The sequence below is a fragment of the Panthera tigris genome, chromosome B1, assembly GCF_018350195.1.
Source record: "Panthera tigris isolate Pti1 chromosome B1, P.tigris_Pti1_mat1.1, whole genome shotgun sequence".
Lineage (NCBI taxonomy): Eukaryota > Metazoa > Chordata > Mammalia > Carnivora > Felidae > Panthera > Panthera tigris.
The window spans coordinates 42,903,372-42,925,775 of NC_056663.1; the positions used below are offsets into that span (position 1 = coordinate 42,903,372).

Below are 22,404 nucleotides of genomic sequence, written 5' to 3' on the forward strand. Positions count from 1 at the left end.
TGGAAGAATAAACACTACATAAAAGATTTGAATTTTATATTATTAAAAATTTTGTACACTTAAAAACAGCTATAGCATAGGGTGGTCATTCTGAATGAAATTTGGAAAATACATATAACAAAATATAAATGGAACTAATAATAAATCATACCTTGACTGATGGAGTAAATTTTTATATTTTCTCTTACTTACATAAATTAAGGCAAGTGTCATATTTGTTGATTCAATCATTCATTCATTCATTATTCCCTATACAAACATGTTAAGTGTCTGGTAAGGCAATAGTATTGAGATCCACATTTCAGAAAGTCCAATCAAGCAACACCATGGAATATGGATTTGATAATATGAGTCTGAATGAAACTATTCATTGGAAAACAATTACCTTAATTATAAGGACCTGAAATAAACAATAAAAGAGAAGATAATGTGTTGCATTATCCTGTTTTTATGAATAACAATGAATAAGGCATGATGGTCATTGATATGGTCATTATATTTGGCACACGGAGAAGAATGGGTAATGATAATATATCTACTTTGCAAAAATAATTGAAGGATGGACACAGCATGAAGATAATGTATTTAATTTTGTATAGAGTTTGGGTTACATGTTAAAGAATCCATGTGAAAACATCTATGGGAATCCATGGGAATTTGATAACATTGCCAACTAAGTAGTGACATCAGGGACTGATAATCCTTAATTTACAGTTATCTTATATTGAAAGTAATTTCTGGAAAGGTAAAAATATGTACATTTTTATGTGTGATGAGATAAGAGATTTGGATATAAATTCTGGATGCAACAGTAGAGACATAATCTCTAAAATAATTGTTAATCCTTGAAAAAAAGATGACAAAAAGGAGTGGTCACAATGATTTATTTTTCTGGTCATGAAAGATTACTATAAAATTACATGAGATATTTTCATCAGGTAATAATATACAACTATGATCTTTGACCTAAAGAAAACACATGAGATTCACCTTGTAGGTTAGTGAGATAATCAACCATTCCTGCAGGCATGTAATGGGTGGTTCAAATGAAAATTAGAAAGAAAGAATGTACAGAAAAGATATTTGAAAAATTATGACCCCAAATTTCTGTAACAGGGTGAAAAAAGCTTACACTCAGATATAAGAAACTAAATGAAACTTAATAAGGATAATGTAAAGAAATTTACACTTAAAACAATCATAATCAAACTTCTGAAAACCATTGGTAAAATAAATAAATAAATAGCTTGAGTTAGTCTTTTAATTATCCTACAGTATAGAGAGGAGATCAACAAAACCTCTCTCTCCTCCAGAAGCAACTAAAAAGGTGGACAAAACCTGTCAAACCAACCATTTCAGTACTGTGTAAATCAGCCAAAAGCTAATAAAAAGTATTTATTCATGAAATCCACTTCAATTAACAAGAGTGTAAATTTGTGGTAATCCTTCCCTGAGGCTGTTCTTATTTCTTCAGTCCCAGCTCTGTCAACATGATAATTTAACTAGGACACAGCAAGATATGAAAACCATTAGCTTCCTCCCACCCAAGTATGTAGGAGGAAGAAAGGGATTACTTGATTCATTGGAGTATTGTCAACTACACTGGCAATCAGTTTATCAGGATAACATGGGGGACTTGCTGTACAGAGATAGCAGAACTTTTATGACAAGCAACAAACTAGGGAGTAACTATAAATTTAACAGGCCCAACACACCCACATGTCCATCAGTGTATCCTCAACTGATGGAGCCTGTGTACAACACAGAGGAGATTCAAGAGATACAGGTGGAAGGTAAAATACAAGCTAAGCTTGAAAATGACCTGAAGTTTGAATGAGTTCCCTAATGCACATAAAAATCTAGTAGCAGAAAGTTAAGACAAGTGTTTGCAAAGCAAACAAGCTTTGGCTGAAAACAAAACTGAAGACACAAGGATGGCCCAGACAAAGAAAATTAAAGAAATTTAAATAAAAAACAGCATAAACAAGAGCCATACATTGCAGACTAAAAAGCTGTAGCATATTTTGTTATATGTAAGTGATGGATCACTTGGTTCTACTCCTGAAACCAATACTACACTGTATATTAACTAATTTGGATTCAAATAAGTAAATTAAAAAAGGGAAGTCCTAGCTAATACAGTAGGACAAGAAAAGGAAATAGGAATTATAAAAATTTTGAAGAAATAGTACTGTTTGTGTTCTCAGATGACATGATGGTCTATGTATAAAATCCAAAATAATAAAAAAAAAAAACCTCCTAGAACTAATTAACATTTATAGCAAGGTTGCAAGATATAAAATTAATATATATACTGGGTGCCTGGGTGGCCCAGTCAGTTAAGTGTCCGACTCTTGGTTTCAACTCAGGTCACAATCTCACGGTTCATGAGTTTGAGCCCTATGTGGGGCTCTGTGCTAACAGCAGGGAGCCTGCTTGGGATTCCTTCTCTCTCCCTTTGTCTCTGCCCATTCCCCTCTTGCCTACACACACGTGCTCTTTCTCCTCTCTCTCTCAAGATAAACTCTAAAAAAATTAAAAAAGTAAAATTAATGTACAGAAGTCAAATCACCTTAGTGGGCTGAATTGCATATTGTTTTTCTTGAAGTGGTGGAAGAAGTGAACAATGGTAAAAACCTCTATGTTTGGGTTTGGGGTTTCTACTAACTCATAAGTAGTAGCCAATCCCTGGCCTTATGGTCAGAGTCCAAGGGCAATGGAAACTTGACCTATTAAAGGGATGCCTGTATGGGGGCATGGCCCTATGGAGATTTGAGGAGTGACTTAAAGTAGGACATGTTGATGCTCATCAGAATCCCCTTGCAAATTCAGAAGGTGATCGAGTTGATAATCAGATATTCCCATGTGATTCCTTGTGATGGCCACCTAGGTCCACAAAATAAAGGTATATAGGGATATTGCAGCAATGCAAAGATGGACTGAATTCAGACACATTCTTCTTGCAACCTCTGAGGCACGAAATGCCAATAAGAACTCTTCTGTCTGTCACTAAAACAGACAAAGACTGCAGATGGATATGTGGCAGGTTCCCTGGTGGGAAGGTCCTGATCATATCCGACAAGTGAGACTGATGCTGGTAGCCCTGGGAAGCTACACATGGGTCCTAACAGAGATAGACTCTGGCCTGGGGTTTGCTTGCTTGGTGGTAGATTCAAATGCTCAGAGTGCTATTAGGAAACAATAACAAAAACAAAACCTGAAACAGAACTTTTTCACCAATTTGAATTGTTGACCATCACTTGTTTAGACCAAGAAACACATTTTACAGTCTATAATGTCAAAACTATGGGCAGAGAGATATTCTCCTCAGACTACTAGTTTGATAAAGAATTGGAAACATTGTCTAAAATGGAGGGAGATAAAGGCACTAGGTCTTAGACACCTTCATGTGGGTATGCTCACACTCAACATGAGTGAGACTAAAAAGAGTGCCCCCTCTTGGTAGATTTCCCTGTTTTTCTAGTGTATCCAAGTCTGCAAATACAAGGCAAGGAACAAGCATAATTCCTAAGTAAGAAACCAAAACTATATGTTGTCTTTATATCAGAATTCCGAAAGGCCTTGATGGGGAAGAATGTACCTTTACCCCATCTGGCAAAATTTAGGCTAACCATAAATGCAGCTATATTGCCTGTGGGTAAAGATAGTCCACTAGTTCTGTACCTTTTTAATTTTACCCTATGTGAACAAGAGTGAACTGAGGGGAAAGGACTTTCTAGATAGACTAGCATTGTTGCCAGATCAGCATTGTTACTAGATCAGCACAGTAAGCAAGCTTAATGTACCTTCCAAAGCTGGAACAATTTGTGTGTAAATGGAAAGAAGAGGGAGTAATTATAAAGGATAGAGGAATGAATAATTGGGTTATTTAATGAGAGAAATCCAATATTACATTAACAGCTCAAAAGGGACTAAACCAGAGATGATACTGTCTTAGCTTGATGGTATTAGATGCCTGAAAGAACGAAGCCCTAGTCTAGATGCCACATAGGGCTATTACACAGAGAATTTGCCTCTAACAGCATTCCAATATTTGGGCTCAGACCATCTCACTAATTCCTATCTAGCATGTTCAGTTAATATTGCTTGAAGGGCAGATTTATACCCTTCTGTTTTATAAAACCAAGTATGGGTTACATTCCCCTCAGATACAATGTTCATCTCCATAATAGCATCAGGTAAAAGAGATGCAACCATTTCACATAAAGCTTTTTTATGTATACCAATTTCATAATCTTATCAGCCCTCATGTTTTTATGTTCTCCCAATCTACTTTAGCTCACATCAAGACTTCACCAATGTGTTTTTGGTACCACACTCCCTAGGGTTTCTGTATCAAGGAGTCTTGGAAATTTCTCCCCCTCATTTCCTGACCATTTTACCCATTCTTGTGAAAAAGTCTTTGGGAGACATCCCTAGTGAGAAATCAAGCCGAGGGATTCAGGCCCTTTTGTCCACCTTTAACTCAATCAACCTGCTTAACCACTACCACAAGCACAAGTGATTTATGGTCTTGTTTCTCATTGTAATCTCCACCTTAATGCTTTTTAAAATTTTCCAAACTGAGAAAAATATAATGAGCTTGTTCAGGAACTTCAATATTGGGGGACCAGCAGGAGGTCCCTTTTGTTTACCCCACCTCTGGTAGTGCGATATTAAAACCTTTGTTTTGGAGCACCTGGGTGGCTCAGTCAGTTAAGTGATAGACTTTGGCTCAGTTCATGATCTCATAGCTCATGAGTTCAAGTCCCACGGAGGGGTCTGTGCCATCAGTGCAGATCCCACTTTGGATTCTCTCTACCCCTCTCTCTTTTCCCATTCCCTGCTCGCATTCTCTCTTTCTCTCTCAAAAATAAACAAGCATTAAGAAAACACCTTTGTTTCAACCCCATCAATGTCTGTTTTATTCACCCCACTTATTAATTGCTATCTAAGGATTTCCACCATTCTGGGATCCATTTACAGTTGCACCAAATCCATAAAATACTTAGGAATAAATCTAACCAAAAAGGTGAAAAATCTATACACTGAAAACTATAGAAAGCTTATGAAAGAAATTGAAGAACACACACACACAAAAAAAATGGAAAAAGATTCCATGCTCCTGGATAAGAATAACAAATATTGTTAAAATGTCGATACTACCCAAAGCAATCTACATATTTAATGCAATCCCTATCAAAGTAACACCAGCATTCTTCACAGAGCTAGAACAAATAATCCTAAAATTTGTATGGGACCAGAAAAGACCCCGAATAGCCAAAGTGATCTCTAAAAAGAAAATCAAAGCAGGAGGCATCACAATCCCAGGCTTCAAGCTATACTACAAAGCTGTAATCATCAAGACAGTATGGTACTGGCACAAGAACACTTAGATCAATGGAACAGAATAGAGAACCCAGAAATGGACCCACAAACGTATGGCCAACTAATCTTTGACAAAGCAGGAAAGAATATCCAATGGCATAAAGACAGTCTCTTCAGCAAGTGGTGCTGGGAAAACTGGACAGCGACATGCAGAATAAACCTGGACCACTTTCTTACACCATACACAAAAATAAACTCAAAATGGATGAAAGACCTCAATGTAAGACAGGAAGCCATCAAAATCCTCAAGGAGAAAGCAGGCAAAAACCTCTTTGATCTTGCCCCACCAACTTCTTACTCAACACATCTCCAAAGGCACAGGAGACAAAAGCAAAAAAGAACTACTGGGACCTCACCAAAATGAAAAGCTTCTGCACAGTGAAGGAAACAATCATAAAAACTAAAAGGCAACTGACAGACTGGAAGACGATATTTGCAAACGACATCAGATAAAGGGTTAGTATCCAAAATCTATAAAGAATTTATCCAACTCGACACCAAAAAAACAAATAATCCAGTGAAGAAATGGGCAAAAGACATGAATAGACACTTCTCCAAAGAAGACATCCAGATGGCCAACGGACACATGAAAAAATGCTCAACATCACTCATCACCAGGGAAATACAAATCAAAACCACAATGAAATACCACCTTACACCTGTCAGAATGACTAATATTAACAACTCAGGCAACACCAGATGTTGGCGAGGATGCAGAGAAAGAGGATCTCTTTTGCATTATTGGTGGGAATGCAAGCTGGTGCAGCCACTCTGGAAAACAGCATGGAGGTTCCTCAAAAAACTAAAAATAGAACTACCGTATGACTCAGCAATTGCACTACTAGGCATTTTATCCATGGGATAGAGATGTGCTGTGTCAAAGGGACACATGAACCCCAATGTTTATAGCAGCACTATCAACAATAGCCAAAGTATGGAAAGAGCCTAAATGTCCATCAATGGATGAATGGATAAAGAAAATGTGGTATATATATATATATATATGTACACACACATATACATATATATATACATATATATATTTGAACTACATGAATGGAACTGGAGGGTATTATGCTAAGTGAAAATAGTCAGAGAAAGACAAAAATCATATGACTTCACTCATATGAGGACTTTAAGAGACACAATAGATGAACATAAGGGAAGGGAAATAAAAATAATATAAAAACAGGGAGGGGGACAAAGCAGAAAAGACTCATAAATATGGAGAACAAACTGAGGATTACTGGAGCGGTTGTGGGAGGGGAGATGGGCTAAATAGGTAAGAGGCATTAATGAATCTACTCCTGAAATCATTGTTGCACTATATGCTAACTAATTTAGATGTAAATTTTTAAAAATAAAATTAAAAAAAAGAAAAAGTACATACAGTATAATTCTATTCACATAAGGTTTAAAATCTGTCAAAAATTGATTCATGTAGTATTTCTCTTTTGGAAGGATAATTACTGGAAAAAATCAGGTTGAGTGTTCTGAGGTACTCATAATATCCTGAGCCCTGGATTTGGTGTTGACTATATGGTTGTGTTTAATTTAGAAAATTCTTTGAGCTGTATAATCATGGCATGCATCAATTTCTGTTTTTATGTTATACTCCAGTAAAAATTCACTAAATAATAATAGAAGAAATCAAGATACTTGTAAACTTTGGAAAGAAATATTGATTAGAAAATATTGAGGATTCTCTTGGATTCTGGCAGGATATGTTTTGAGATAGCTCTCCATCTATCAATTCACCCATGCATCACTCAATCACTCATTTGGTTAGTTTTTATTTTTACAAAAAAGGAGATCCTAAAATATATATTCTACTTGAGTTGTTCATTCCCTATATCATTGAATTTATCAAAGTCTATCTCATTCTTTTTAGTAGTGACACGGTATCACATTGTATGGATATCTCGTAACTTAATTTAGCCCTTGTCCTGTTGATGGAACTTTATGCTATTTCTCTTTTTCTATCACAAAACTGCTATAATAAAATTCTTTTATTTGCAACATTTATGATCTAGGTGAGTCTTTTTTCCCAAAAATTTTATTTAAATTCCAGTTAGTTAATATATAGTGTAATATTAATTCCAGGAGTAGAACTCAGTGATTCATCAGTTACATATTACACCCAGGGCTTATCATAAAAAGTGCCTTCCTTAGTACCCATAGCCTATTGAGTCCATCCTCCACCCACCTCCCCCCATCAACCCTCACTTTCTTCTCTATTGTTAAGAGTTTCTCATGGTTTACTTCCCTCTCTCTCTCCTTTTTCATCTTCCCATATGTTCATCTCTTTTGTTGCCTAAATTCCAGATATGAGTGAAATCGTATGATATTTTTCTTTCTCTGACTTATCCTTCCTAATTTTTAAATTAAATTCTATTACTGTATTACTTTTTTAAAAAATATTGATGTCATAAATATGCCAAATGTAGTAAGCAGTACTCAAAACATGTACACAGTTAATAATAATTAAAAATATGCATAAAAGACAAGAAATCTGACAAAAGCTCCATCACTGTTTAGGGTTATGAACTTAAATGTCCTTTTATTTTCCCCATAAGAGTTTGCAATGTATTAAAATTTCAATCATTTACATAAATATTATATACAAAATAATTAAAGTGAAAGAAATATGTTTTTTTAAATATTCAGTGAATATCTACTGATTTCTATTTCATTTTTAGATATAATTTTTATTGAAGAAGGCTACAATGCACAGAAAAACAACTGGCTTATTCTGAGTTTCTACATTGTTCTTCCCTTTATCATAATTTTCACCATTATGATCATGAAACGAAATGAAATGAGAAAATCATGCAACAGACAAAATGCAGAATATGAAGGGTAAATATGACTATGCAAATAATTTATGATCTTAAATTGTACTGCTCATTGACCATTGAAATAAATCCATTATATAATATTCCTAAGTTATATTCGTTCCTTATGTTCATTAGTTATATTCATTTCTAAGTATGCATTATTTTTAATCTAATGTAAAAGGCATTTTTATAATTTTGTTTTCCAATAGATTGTTTTTAGCATACTGCAGCAAGTCAAAATTTTGGCTGTTCTAGAACTGTTTTCCCAATGAATATTTACAGTATTTAGATGCTGTGTTCAAACTGTCATTTATTCCTGAACCTCAAAATATTTCTCTTCAGTAGTTTCAAATCCTGTGAAAAAAATCCCTTCAGAATTCCTTAGAAATTAGTTACCATTTCTTATTAATTTCTACATGCTATTCTTATTTTTGTCCTTTTTCTCTTCTGATGGAATTTATCACCAGTAAAACTATCCAGTTTTGGGTTTCTCAAAAATTTTAATTAATTAATGGTTTTTCTAGTGGATGACCTCTCCCTTGATGTCAGTGGGTAATTTAAGTCCCCTACTACAACTGTACCGCTATATCTCCCTGTAGATCTGTTAATATTTGCATTCTATATTTAGGTGCATATATCTTGTTTGGATTGACCCCTTTGTCATTATATAACGCCTTTCTTTGTCTCTATTACAGTCTTTGTTTTAAAGTCTCTTGCACATCCCAGCTTTCTTTTTTTTTCTTTTTTGATTTATTTATTTAAATTCAAGTTAGTTAACATCCATTATAGTAGTGGTTTCAGGAGTAGAACCCAGTGATTCATCACTTAACATATAACACCCAGTGCTCATCTCCACAACTGCCCTCCTTAATGCTCCTCACCCATTTAGCCCATCCCCCTATCCATCTCGCCTCAAGCAACACTCAGTTCTCTGTCTTTAAGAGTCTGTTATTGTTTTCCTCCCTTTCTGTATGTGAGATAGGAGATGGTAATTGTGTCTAATATTGTGTTTCTCATATATTTTTTAAATTTTATTAGTGAGGCTGCAAATCTTTATTTTCATCTGGGCTGCACCATTTTTTTCTACACAGAAATTACTTTCATGTCATTTGGCCTCTTTTCCCTATTTGCTTATATTTTATCTTTTACAGGAGTTGTATATACACGTATATATAGTTTACTAATGCTTTTTTTATTTGTACAGGAATATCCTCTCTTGATTCTTACTGAGTTTATAAAGTAATTAGAGAATTGGTAGCTTAAAGTATTGTGTATTTCTATCCTCAACATGTATCATAGGAATATATTCAAAAAATATCAAAAGATTTTTCATCACATAAAAGGCTAATAGTGACGGCACAAATTGCCCTATTGTCTGATCCAATTAGATCCAATTGCCTTTGCAAGAGTAGTCTTTGAGGCTTGTTTCTTTCTGAACCCAAAAGGACGTTTCTTAGCTGTCTCTTTTCCTGGTTCTCTCTGTTAAAATTTTAGATGATCTGTAATTTAGCTTGTTCTCAATAGCTTCCAGCCTTATATTAATTGTTTACCAATATAATCTCCATAGTGTATGACAGTGTCCTTAGGGTTGGACTTCTTCACTTTCTGTTCCCAATAAATCACTTACCTTGAGAGAGCTACCAATCCAACAATTTCACTCTTGAAGATTTATCTCTGAGAAATGAAAATCATTCTCTCACACAAACTTGAACACAAATGTTCATAACACCATAATACAGAATACCCCAAATCTGGAAATTAAGGTCATTCAATGAATAAATCATTATACAACCTGTGGTAAACCCATACCACCACACACTATACAGTAATAAAAGAAAACAAAGTATTAATAGAAACAATTTTGAGAACACTAAAGGGAATTATGCTAAGTGAAACAAAGCCCTTTTCAAAACGTTGGATACACTATGATTCCAATTATATAAAATTCTTGTCATATTAAAAATGACAGTTTTTGAGGATAGATTAGTAGTTGCCAAGAGATAGGAATAACGGAGAGAGTGGGTATGTCCATTAAAGAGTAGCAACAAAAGCTTTTGTTGATGGTACGGTTCTGTATCTTGATGTGGTTATAATTACATGAAACTACGCATGTGATCAAGTTGCATAGAACTACCTGGACATAAACATACACACATATGCATGCATGTCTAAATTGTGCAATCTGAGCAATCTCTGTAGGTTGTGTTAATGTAAATTGCCTTTTCATATCATACTATAGTTAGCCAAAATGTTATCATGGGAAAGACTGAGTAAGGGGTACATGAAAGCTTTCTGTACATGTCTTTGCAACTTGCTATGAATATGAAACTACTTAAAAATAGAAGGTCAAAAATTGGATCGTAGACATAAATTTAATAAGTTAAATTATTCAACTTTCTAATGAATACATAAAAAACTCTACAGATGTAGGACAAGATCAAAAATTCTTTCATATGAGAACAAATCATGATCCATAAGAAAAATTTGTATGTGATACAAATTAAATATATTTGATCTGAAAAATATCCTGTTAAAAAGGTAAAAATACAGGCTTCAGTCTGATAGAATGTATTTGCAAACCATATATCCCACAAAGACTTTATATCTATATTTTAAAAGTTCACCAACAGTCGAAAAAATGTGGGGTTAGAAAAAGACAAAGATGTGAGCAAAGAATGGACTAAAGAGTATGTACAGATGGCAAGCAAGCATATTAAGTTATACTTAACATGATTAGTTACTTGGGTAATTATTAAAACAACAATGAGATAATATCACACTTCCCCCAATAGATTGATTAAGATAAAAAATATTAATATAGTAAATACTGATGAGGATACAGAAAATTGGATCACTTGTACATTGCTGGAGGAAATGCAAAACCACATAGCTATTATGACTACAATTTGTCAGCCTTATCATACAACCCAATAATTTCACTCTTGGGTATTTACCCTAGAGAGGACTTTTACATTTATGCAAAAATACTGTACATGAACATCCATAGCAATGTTATAATATTTAGTTATCCAATTGATAAAATTGGATAAAAATTATCCAATTGATCTTTTGATGGATGACTGGTTTAACAAACTGTGGAATATTCATACTGCAGAAGCTACTCAGGAATAGCAAGAAATTAATTATTAATACATAACGCAATTTTGATGGGTCTAAGGGAATTACATGAGAGAAAAAAACAAAGTTCAAGAGCTACCATACAATACCATTTATATAAAGTACTTGCATTACAGTTATAGTAATGGAGACCAGATTAGTGGTTGCCAGGGATTAGGAATTGGGAGTAAGGCAGGTAGGTGTACCAAGTAGGGATTGTATGGCTTTTTGTGGTGATGGAACAATTCTATATGTTGATGTTGGTGTTGGACACACTAATTTATACATGTAATAAGATAGAATACATTAATACACATATAAACACAAGTCATTGCATGTAAAAAATGATAAAATCTAAATTAACTCTGTGGAATATACCAATGTCGATTTCCTGGCTTTGATAATGTAATATAATCATGCAAGATTTTACCATCAGGAGAAACCAAATGAAGGATACCTTTTTATCCTTGTGTATACACACATTAAATCTCCCAGTAAAAAATTTTAAACTTCCTATAAATCTATAAGTATTTCAAAAAATTAAGCAAAATTAACATTTGCCCCCCCAAAAGCCTATTAAATGATTCCCAAGAATCTAGAAAAGAGGATAAAAAGAATGACAACGATAATATATAGCGAGGTGTTATATTGAAACTCAACCATACAGAGTCAATAAATTTTATCTAAATAAATTTAGTCTAAATACTAATACTAATTTCATCTAACTACTTTTAGTCTAAATACACCAATTAAAAAAACCCTAAAAAACAGAAAATGTGGGGCACCTGGGTGGCACAGTGGTTAAGCTTGGTCCAATTCGATCTTGGCTCAGGTCATGATCTCACTGTTCACTCTCACTGTGAGTTCAAGCCCCACATTGGGCTAGGTGCTGATGGTGCAGAGCCTGCTTGGGATTCTGTCTGTCCTTCTGTCTGCCCCTCCCCTGCTTGTGCTATTTCTCTCTCTCTCAAAAATAAATAAATAAACTAAAAAAATGTTTTAAATAACAGAAAATGTAAAATTGGATAAGAATCAAGATAAATATATGCTCTCAGCAAGAAATCCACATTCAATCTAAAGAAACAAATGTGTTACAAGTAAAATATCTACCATGCTAACACCAACCAAAAGGAAGCTAAAGAGGCTATATTTATGTCAGCCAACATTGAAGAAGAAATATTATAACAAGAGTATAACTTGATCATTATAATCATAATAAAAGAATAGTCTTTAAGAGCACATATAATTCCTTCAGTTCTAACAGACTTTGTTTTATATATTTGAAACTCTATTATGAGCTGCATAAGAGAAAAAGTCACAAATATAATTCGAAGTTTCAACATCTCTCTCTCTCTCTCCCTCTCTCTCTCTCTCAATATAAGCAGACTGAAAAACAGTAAGAATATAAAAGAATTGAAAAACACTAATTAGCAGCATGACCTTTTAGAAGACCTCACTACAGCAGCAGAAATCGCATTTGTTTCTTTAACGTTTATTTATTTTTGAGACAGAGAGAGACAAAGCATGAACGGGGGAGGGTCAGAGAGAGAGGGAGACACAGAATCTGAAACAGGCTCCAGGCTCTGAGCAGTCAGCCCAGAGCCTGACGCGGGGCTCGAACTCACGGACAGTGAGATTGTGACCTGAGCCTAAGTCAGACGTTAACCGACTGAGCCACCCAGGCACCCCAGAAATCGCATTTGTTTCAAATGCACCTGAAACATTTAACAAGTTAGCCCTAAAGTGTGCCTTGAAAAAGTAACAAATTCAAACAGATTCAGATCATGTGAAATATGTACTCTGAACAAATAGAATTATACAAAAATGTTTTGGAAAGTATGCCACATATTTTTCAGTAATTCACTGATCAAAGAAAAAAATAAACAGAAAAATTAGAACATATTTGAACACTAATTGAAAATAAAAATACATGATAAAATTTGTCAGATAGATAGATAGATAGATAGCAGTACTTTGGGGAAAAGTTATATTATTAATAATTTATAACAGAAAGGTAAGAAATTTTAAATCAACTACATTAGCTTCCGCACAAAGAAAGTATACAAAGAGGAACAAATTCAACCCCATATAAAAGGGAAATGAAATTATGAAATTTAGAAAACAGCAGTAACAAAATAGAAAACAGGAAAACAATGAAACCAGTGAAACAAAAAACTACGTTTTGGGAAAGATCTTTTTGGAAAAGTACTAACTGTGTAGCCACACTGGTAAGAATAAAGAGACAGTAGACAACAACAATACCAGTGTCTAGAATGAGAGAAGATCCCTCATTACTGATGCTATAGACAATGAAAAAATACTGAGGAAATATTATAAAAGTGTTAATACTAAACAGTCTGACAACCTAAATGAAATGGACAAATTCCTGAAAGACTGAACTATCGAAGCTTATTCAAAAAGAAATGGGGAGGAATTAAGATGGTGGAGTCCTAGTAGGACCCTAGGCTTGCCTTCTCCCTCAAACACAGCTAGATAAATATCAAATAATTCTGAACACCCAAGAAATCCATCTGAGGACTGACAGAACAGACTTCACAACTAGATGGAGAGAAGAGGCCAAACACATCATGGAAGGTAGGAGGTGTGGAGACATGATTTGTGGGAGAAATGGATAGTGGTTGCTGCTAAGGGGAGGGAGCACTGGTCATGAAGAGAGGCAAGAGAAAGAGAAATAGGAAAACACAGGGGATCATACAAAGAAAACAATTCCCCAAAGCCATTGCCTGGGAAAAGGAGTGGGGCTGATAGTCCTGAGTTTTTAAATTCAGCAAGACTCAATGGCTGGAATTTTAGAGGTCCTGGCATGACTTGTATGGAGGCTTGAAAGTGCTGCAGTGATCCTATGAAGAAGGAGAGCATATGGCCCGGGAACAGAAGGCAAAATCTGAGGATCCCCTTGGACACACAGAGAGACACAGTTCCCCCTTCTTGGAGAGCAACTGGGAGAGGTGTCATTTCTTCTCCAGGAACAAAAGAAACAAAACAGATCAACATGGTAGGAGACAGAGTGGGAAGGGGGGTGGGGGGAACGGGAAGAGAAGCAAACCATAAAAAGGACTCTTAACTTTAGAGAACAAATTGAGTGTTGCTGGAGGGGAGGCGGGCAGGGGGATGGCTTAAATGGGTTATAAGCATTAAGGAGGGCACTTGTTGGGATGAGCATTGGGTGCTGTATGTAAGTGATGAACCACTGATTTCTACACCTGAAACTGACATTGCACTATAGTTAACTAACTGGAATTTGGATCCTGTGGTTTCTTTGGATTCTGTGTCTTCCTCTCTCTTTGCCCCTCCCCGCCTCTCAAAAACAAATAATAAAACATTAAAAATATTTTTTTAAGTTGAAAGAAAATCTAAATATCAAAACAAGACAAACAAATGTAAGAAATGGAGAACCTGAATGGGCTTCTATCCATAAATAAACTGAATTTGCAGTTGAAAATCTATAGTCTCCAACCCAGATAGCTCCACTGGTAAATTATGCCAAACATTAAAAGAATAAATAATACCAATGTTATACAAAATCTCCCACATATTTTAGCACACTTCCAGACTCCTTCTAAGAAGATACTATTACCTTGATACAAGGGACAAATAAATAACACAAGAAAAATACACATCAATTTGTATCCCTCAAACTGAATCCAATGTTATATAAAAAAGAATAACAGGGCACCTGGGTAGCGCAGTTGCTTATGCATCCAACTCTTGGTTTCAGCTTAGGTCATGATCTCATGCTTCCTGAGTTTGAGCTCCCTGTGGAGCTCTGTGCTGGCAGTGAGGAGCCTCCTTGGGATTAATATTCTCTCTCTCTCTCTCTCTCTCTCTCTCTCTCTCTCTCTCTCTCTCTCTCTCTCTCTCTCTCTCTCTCTCTCTCTCTCTCTCTCCCCCTCCCCTGCTCACACTTTCTTTCTCAAAATAAATAAATAAACTAAAAAAAAAAAAATAACATATCATGACCAAATGTGATTTATCCAGGGAACACAAGGTTCAATCAATAATTTACCATAGTAAAAGATCAGCTCAACAGATTCAAGAAAACCATTTAACAAAATCACCATAATGTTAACTTCTTCTAATTCCTAACTTGCTGTACTTTTCATTCTTTATCAGTTTCATTTTCTTTCTTTCTGTTCCCTTAGTCACTGAAATTATCTGTATGGTCCACAAATTGCTTTTGGACATCCACTTTTTCTCTATATGTTTCTTAGATTGACTGATTCACTCTCTTTCCTTCAAATTGCCTTTTTAGATGTTCAACTCAAATTATAAGGATGCAGACTCATCTAGGTCCTTAGTTTAGCTATAAGGACTTGCCATTTCTGGCCTAAACTATGGAAAATCCCCTTGTTCATCCACAAAGACCTCAAATTCAACAAATCTTCAACCCAACTGATTATCTCCCAACTACTGTACAAATCTGCCTCTCCTAAAATTTGTGGCACTATCATCTCAGTTGCCTAGTGACTTTAACAATTTAACAAGCTTCATAGCAAATTAGTCAGTGCACCTATTTGGCTCCCTATATATTATAAAGGTAAATACAAATTTATGAAACAAAACATCAATTTTCCCTGGCACCATGCATGAAAGGAAGTACCTCCCCCACCCACACACACCCTTTTCTTAGATTATTTCCTTTAGAAAACGTGGAATTGTACATCCTTTCTCTGTCTCTTTGGGACATATGTAATTCTTTTTGAAAACTAAATAAAATTTGTCAGCTTTACACTCCAGGAATATTTTCCTTAAGGATTTTGTAGGCATCTGTCTATTACAAACATAAACATTAAGGAAGATAGCTTCCTATCTTCCTGGCTCCTTGGGAGTTTAACCTTGATGTCTAGTTCCAAGCTGCAACTTCCTGGTTATCCTAAAGAAATTGAAAGTTTTATTTGTATTTTGGATAAAGACAGTTAACATGTGTGACATGGACTACATCTGCCTGGTTATATAAAAGGGTGAGATTTCGTTCTATCTTTACAATCCCTTTAGCCCAACACAGTCAGGTCTAACACTTAATAATAAAATTGTTTTATTCCTTTCTACATTTGTGAAGAGGATTTTTAGTGGGTTGACAGAGATACTATTTTTAATTTTAATTTTTATTTTTTTTAAATATTTTTATTTATTTTTGAGACAGAGCATGAGCAGGGGAGGGGCAGAGAGAGAGGGAGACACAGAATCTGAGGCAGGCTCCAGGCTCCGAGCTGTCAGCACAGAGCCTGATTCTGGTCTTGAACTCACAGACCATGAGATCATGACCTGAGCTGAAGTCGGACGCTCAACAGACTGAGCCACCCAGGCGCCCCAACTATTTTTAATTATGTTTCCAAAATACCTCTCATATTTATATTTTTCCCCCTCAGGGTTTAGCTGTGAGGATGTTGACATTTCTGGCCTAAACTATGGAAAACACTTCTAACTGGATTTGCTGTCTCCAGTCCTCATCATTTCTATCTCACCATCTCCAGGACTATTATAAGTTACTTTTCTGAAACAAAATATCATTCATCCACGCTTAAAGTTTTTGGATTATTTAATATTATTCTTAGGAGAACATTTACTGGCTCAATACAAGTCATTCACTCATCCAATTATGGTTCAAATCTCAGATATGACACCCTTTCTGTAGCTACATTTAATATATGTGGAGAAAACAAACTAGCAACATTCCAGGAGAACATTGTATATTATGCTAACAATGAATTTCTTATGCATATCTGGTTTCCTGTTAGTCTTTGACCTGTTTGGATACATGGATGATATTCTTTGTATTTTGATAACACAGGCATACTGCTTGGCTTATACTATATATTCAAATATTTATATTTATATATCTAAATATTCACAATTAGTAATTACATTATTAGTAATTATTATATTATCAATATAATAACATAATTATATCAATAATAATTGTTAATTAATAAACTTATTACATAAGCATTATTATTTATAAATATTCAAGTATTTTTTTAATGTTTTATTTATTTTGAGAGAGAGCACAAACAGGCAAGGGGCAGAGAGAGAGAGAAAGAGAGAATTCCAGGCAAGCTCCACACTCAGCACAGAGCTGGACGCAGGCCTCAAACTCACTAACTGTGAGATCGTGACTTGAGTCAAAATCAAGAGTTGGGTGCTTAAACGACTGAGCCACCCAGGCGCCCCTTCGAGTATTTTATATACTTATATCAATCCCCCCAAAACCACATGGTTAAGAAGTAAATATTTTAGTAAAATAAATAGACATGTCTATTTTAGAATTACATATTATATTAATTGCTACTGAAATAAATATTTAGAAAGAAGTATGGGAATTAAACTTTTTAAAAAACCATCTTTATTTTTGTGTTTATGTTTACAAACAGGAAAAGCAATCAGTATTTGAATTTGTCTACAGGTATTGATTTTAAGGTATAAAAGCACAAGTTTCATGAAAGGAAAATTTAAGAATGTCTTGTAAAAAAAGCTCTTATGAAAATGAAATTAGGTAATTCTACTTTAAGAACTTTTACAGAGGCTGTGCCATTTTACATCCTCACCAATAATGTACAAGTGGTCTGATTTCTTCATATCCTCGCTAACACTTATCTCCTCATTTTTGATAGTAGCCATCCTGAGGGATGTGAGAGTGTAGTTCTTTGTGGGTTTTATTTGCATTTCCCTGATGATTAGAGATTTGAGCATCTTTTCATGTGCTTATAGGCCATTTCCGTATCTTACCTGAAGAAATGTCTATTCAAGTCCTTTGGCCATTTCTTAATCAGGTGGTTGTTTTTGTTTTGAATCTCAGGAGTTCTCTGTATAGTCTAGATATTAATCCCCTATCAGATATATGATTTCCAAATATTTTCTCCCATTTTGGGGGGTTGCTTTTTACTCTGTTGATATGCTGAGTAGATATCCAAATAATTGAGAGTGGGATCCAGAAGAGATATCTGTATGCCAATTTCATTGCAGCATTATTCACAGCAGCAAAAAGGTGGAAGCAACCCAAGTGTCCATGACAGATAAACAGATACACAAAATGTGGTATGCACACACAATGGAATATTATTCAGCTTTTAAAAGGAAAGAACCTCTGTAATATGCTACAACAGGAGCATAATGAAGCCATTATGCTGAATAAAATAAGCCAGTCACGAAAGAAAAATACTGTATGAGGCCACTTATGTGAGGTAGCTGGAGAGGTCAAACTCCTAGAGACAGAAATGAGAATTGTCATTGTCAGGGTTTGGGGGGGTGGGAATAGGGACTTGTTTAATGGATATAGAGTTCCCGTTTTGCAAGATACAGAGTTCTGGTGATTGCTGGTGGTAACATTTGCACAACAATGTGAATATGCTTTGTAGCAATAAACTATATATACACTTTAAATATGGTTAAGATGGTAAATTTTTATGTTAGTTGTATTTTACTACAATGGAAAATAAATTTTGAAGAAGAAACTGAAATTAGGCAAGTCACCAACCTGTATATTAAAACATGACATGGAAGTTCTTTCCAGATTAACTCTATTGCCTTTCAACGTGTGAACTCCATATTGATTGGGGGAAAAAATTGCATTTAGACATTCACTTAGTCTCCTAAACATAGGTTTTTCTAAGGAACAAAGGTGTGCAAAACTGAATAAATGTATTTCGTTTTTTGCTCATTTCATAGCTGCAATTCTTTTGCCTCATGCTTAAGTTGTAAATCAATACTAAAATAATAAACACATATTTACATTTGTTTAGTGTTTTATTTGGACTTCTTAGTTTTCTAAGAAACAAACTTATCTATAAAAGAATTGATTTTTCATTATTTTGTGTTTGTGTTCCTTTGCACGTATGTGTTGTGACCTGAGGCTTAAAATAGAACTCCGCAGTAGCCACGGTTAAAACAGACAACTGTCTTCTACTAACCATATTGTGAATTTCCATTTTGTTTTTCTTCACTACAGTAATTCAGTCGTTGTGCCGGAAAACTATGACGTGGACTACTGGTAACAGCCAAGCACTTCACCAGCAGATGGTCCATTTCCAGAGGAGAAAACTTCACTTTATGACCCTTACGTAATCCCTAAATGCGTTTCAGATGTTCTCGTTCTGGAAAATAAAACCCAAGCCCACGTGGGCACCAGGCCAGCTTGCCTCTCGCCTCCAGCGCCCAGTGGGCAGGTTCCCGGGGCTGCGGCTGCGCGTGCAGGTCAGCAGAAGGGGCGGGGTGGGAATAAACCACGTGCCCCTCCCCAACCTCCCCGTCGCCCGCGCTGCCCCCCAAGCCCACTGCCCCCCCTCGCCCCCACCCCCGCCCTGCCAGTAGGGAGCTCAGGGCCCAGCGCGCGAGCGGCAGCCATTCCGCAGCCAACCGCCATCACCGTGGCAAGGCCGCCAGGCCGCGCAATGCTGCCTGTCCTGCTGATCCTCTCAGGCCTGGGCCGGCTGACCTCCGCCGGCCATCGTGAGTGTAGGACCTGCTCCGTAGAGGGTCACCTGTCACAGAGCCTGTGGGCGTGGCGGGCTCCAGAAGCTTGCTCCAGAACCCTGTGCCCGGCTGGGGGGAGCCCTGCGTCCTGTCAGAGCCCGCCTAGAGTCAGGGTCCTGCGGGGCCTGCTGCTGGGAGCGCTCAGAACAGTACTGGGACAGTTGTCCTCACGTGCCTGACCCTGAACTTGGAGGAGGGGGCGAGCCGCTTCTGGGAGGTGGGGTCCCGAGAGCAGCTCTTCTTCACCTATTGGGGCGGAGGTCAACAAGTCCCAAAGTGTCTCTGGAAGATGGTAGGGTCACGTCCCATTTCTAGGTAGCCTCTTCTGGAATGCACAAAGTCTGATTCCGTGGTGGGAGCGTGCCTGCGTGTGTGTGTGTGTGTGTGTGTGTGTGTGTGTGTATGAGTTCGTGGAAGTTCAAAGAGTGATGTGAAGTGGCAGGACCAGTGAAGAATAAGGATGCTGGCAGGCACTGGGGAATGCTTACAGGTGTTTTCCTTACTGCAGATCCTGAAACATCACTTCTACAAATTACAGTGCCATGGAAGACTGGGGCAAACACTGATGATGGCAAAGTTTCTTAAATGTATGCAAATAAGAAATCATTCTTTGTATTTTCTGGGTATTTTATTTTTTGGGCTACATGAGATCAGTAGTCCAGGTCAATTCACACATAATAATTTACAAAATTATTTGTATTCATATTTACTTTGTCAAAGAGCTCCAATAACTGAATGAGAGCAAGTGTTTTGATATTTAATTTTTAGTAAGTATTTCCCAAGTGGTATATAAGCATAATTGTGGCTCACAAAACGGCTGTACATTTTACTGGACCTTTTAGCTATAAAATAATATGTAATTTAAATATTCTTATACAAGTGAGATCATACAAATACATTTGATTATTGTGGTAGCTGTTTCATAAAGTCCCACTGCACTGAATTAGCTACCACTGAATCATTGCTTCTAGGGTAAATGTGTGTATATTACATATATATGATCATAAATTTTAAAAACAACCCATCCTGAGAGATTCTATTTTCTCTAGATTTCAAAGAAGGAAAGGAGGTTCAGAAGTGAAAAATGACTCACATGGGGCTGCTTGATAGGTGCCAGAGTTGAGATCCAAACACGCTCCATTTGGCTCCACAACCTGAGCTTTTTGCGGTACAGTGCACTGCTCCCTACCTTTTTTATCCTCTGCTCCTCTCTGTATGAGAGCTGAAATAATAAGGCAGAGTGTCATCTGTTCAACTTCAGATGAAAATGTGAACCTTGGTGCGACTGATTTTTTTTTTTTTTTTTACCTTGAGCATGAATTCAAATGACCAAGAGAGATCTATAAACATTGATTTGGGGTTATAAACCCTAGCAAGTAGGCAAATTTACAAATATGGAATACTTGAGTAATGATTATTTTGTGACATGATTGTTAAATAAATATAAAATGAATAAGGTTTAAAAGGTAAACTACAAACCAGCTATTTTTTTTTTTTTTTTTTTTTTTGCAGATTATATGTTTAGGTTGAAAGCCTGAGATAGTTTACATGCAAATTTTTAGTATTAATTAGAAAGGTTAGCAAAAGATATCTGGGCACTGAAACAGAGAAGTATGTAAAATACTGGTGAAAAAGTTGAAATGTGTTAAAGGGAGTGATGCTTCCAAATCTCCATCACTTAGTAGCTATGTATCAAAATAAAGCTAACATCTCTCTTTAGTTCCCTTATTATAAAATGAGCAAAGTAGAACCATGCCTACCCTATCAGTATATTGTGAGTCTTTAATGCTCAGCTATAATGCAAAGAACTTATTTTTTATATATTTCTGTTATAAGCAGTAAGGTGCAGGTGTATTACATTGTTGAAACGCAGATTTTGGTCTTGAGTAATGATACATGGTGAAACCATTATATGATATCCAGAATGTAGAAGGAAAACTATACATTTTTATTCTCAAACAATAGGATAAAGGAAGGATACTAAAAATATGTTATTGGTTTGTTTCCTATAGAGTTAGTAGCAGATGTAGCTATGAAATGCATCATGGAGTTCGGTAAACAAAAGCAATCAATGCAGCACACCACAGTAACAGAATAAAGGAAAAGAACACGTGATCATGTCAAAAAAGCATTTGACAAAATGCACACCAATTCATGACAAAAACAATATGTAGGTACAGAAGGAAACTACCTTAAAATAATAAAAGACATGAAAACCTGTAGCTAACATCATTCTCAAAAGTAAGAGACTAAAATCCTCTTTGCCACTTCTTTTCAATAAAGTACTGGAAGTTCTAGACAGAATAGGCAAGAAAAAGAAATGAGACATCCGAATTACAAAGAAAAATTTTCTCTGTCCAAAGATAATACAATCTTATACATACAAATCCTAAAGATGCCCCCCCAAATTGTTAGACCTAATAAATTTCAGCAAAAAAAAAAAAAAAAAAAAAATCTCAGCAAAATTTCAGCAGGATACAAAATCAACACCCAACACATCAGCTACATTTCTATATACATAACAATAACAAATCCAAAAAGAAAACAGTTCTATTTACAATAGCATCAAAAA

General features: G+C 35.7%; 1 protein-coding gene across 6 annotated transcripts in view; it reads left to right on the forward strand.

Moving 5' to 3' along the window:
- Window positions 1-20,447, forward strand: part of LOC102969439 (disintegrin and metalloproteinase domain-containing protein 18) — a 142,277-nt gene extending 121,830 nt beyond the window's left edge. For 5 of the 6 annotated variants that reach the window (XM_042983395.1, XM_007097057.2, XM_042983397.1 and 2 more), the window contains 3 exons: window positions 8,088-8,247; window positions 19,309-19,553; window positions 20,341-20,447. In XM_042983395.1, coding sequence (XP_042839329.1) covers window positions 8,088-8,247; window positions 19,309-19,354 — 206 coding nt within the window. In that variant the 3' untranslated portion in view covers window positions 19,355-19,553; window positions 20,341-20,447. Of the gene's footprint in view, window positions 1-8,087; window positions 8,248-19,308; window positions 19,554-20,340 lie in introns of those variants that run through there. The other variant, XM_042983398.1, reaches the window with a different exon arrangement.
- Window positions 20,448-22,404: the final 1,957 nt, after the last annotated feature.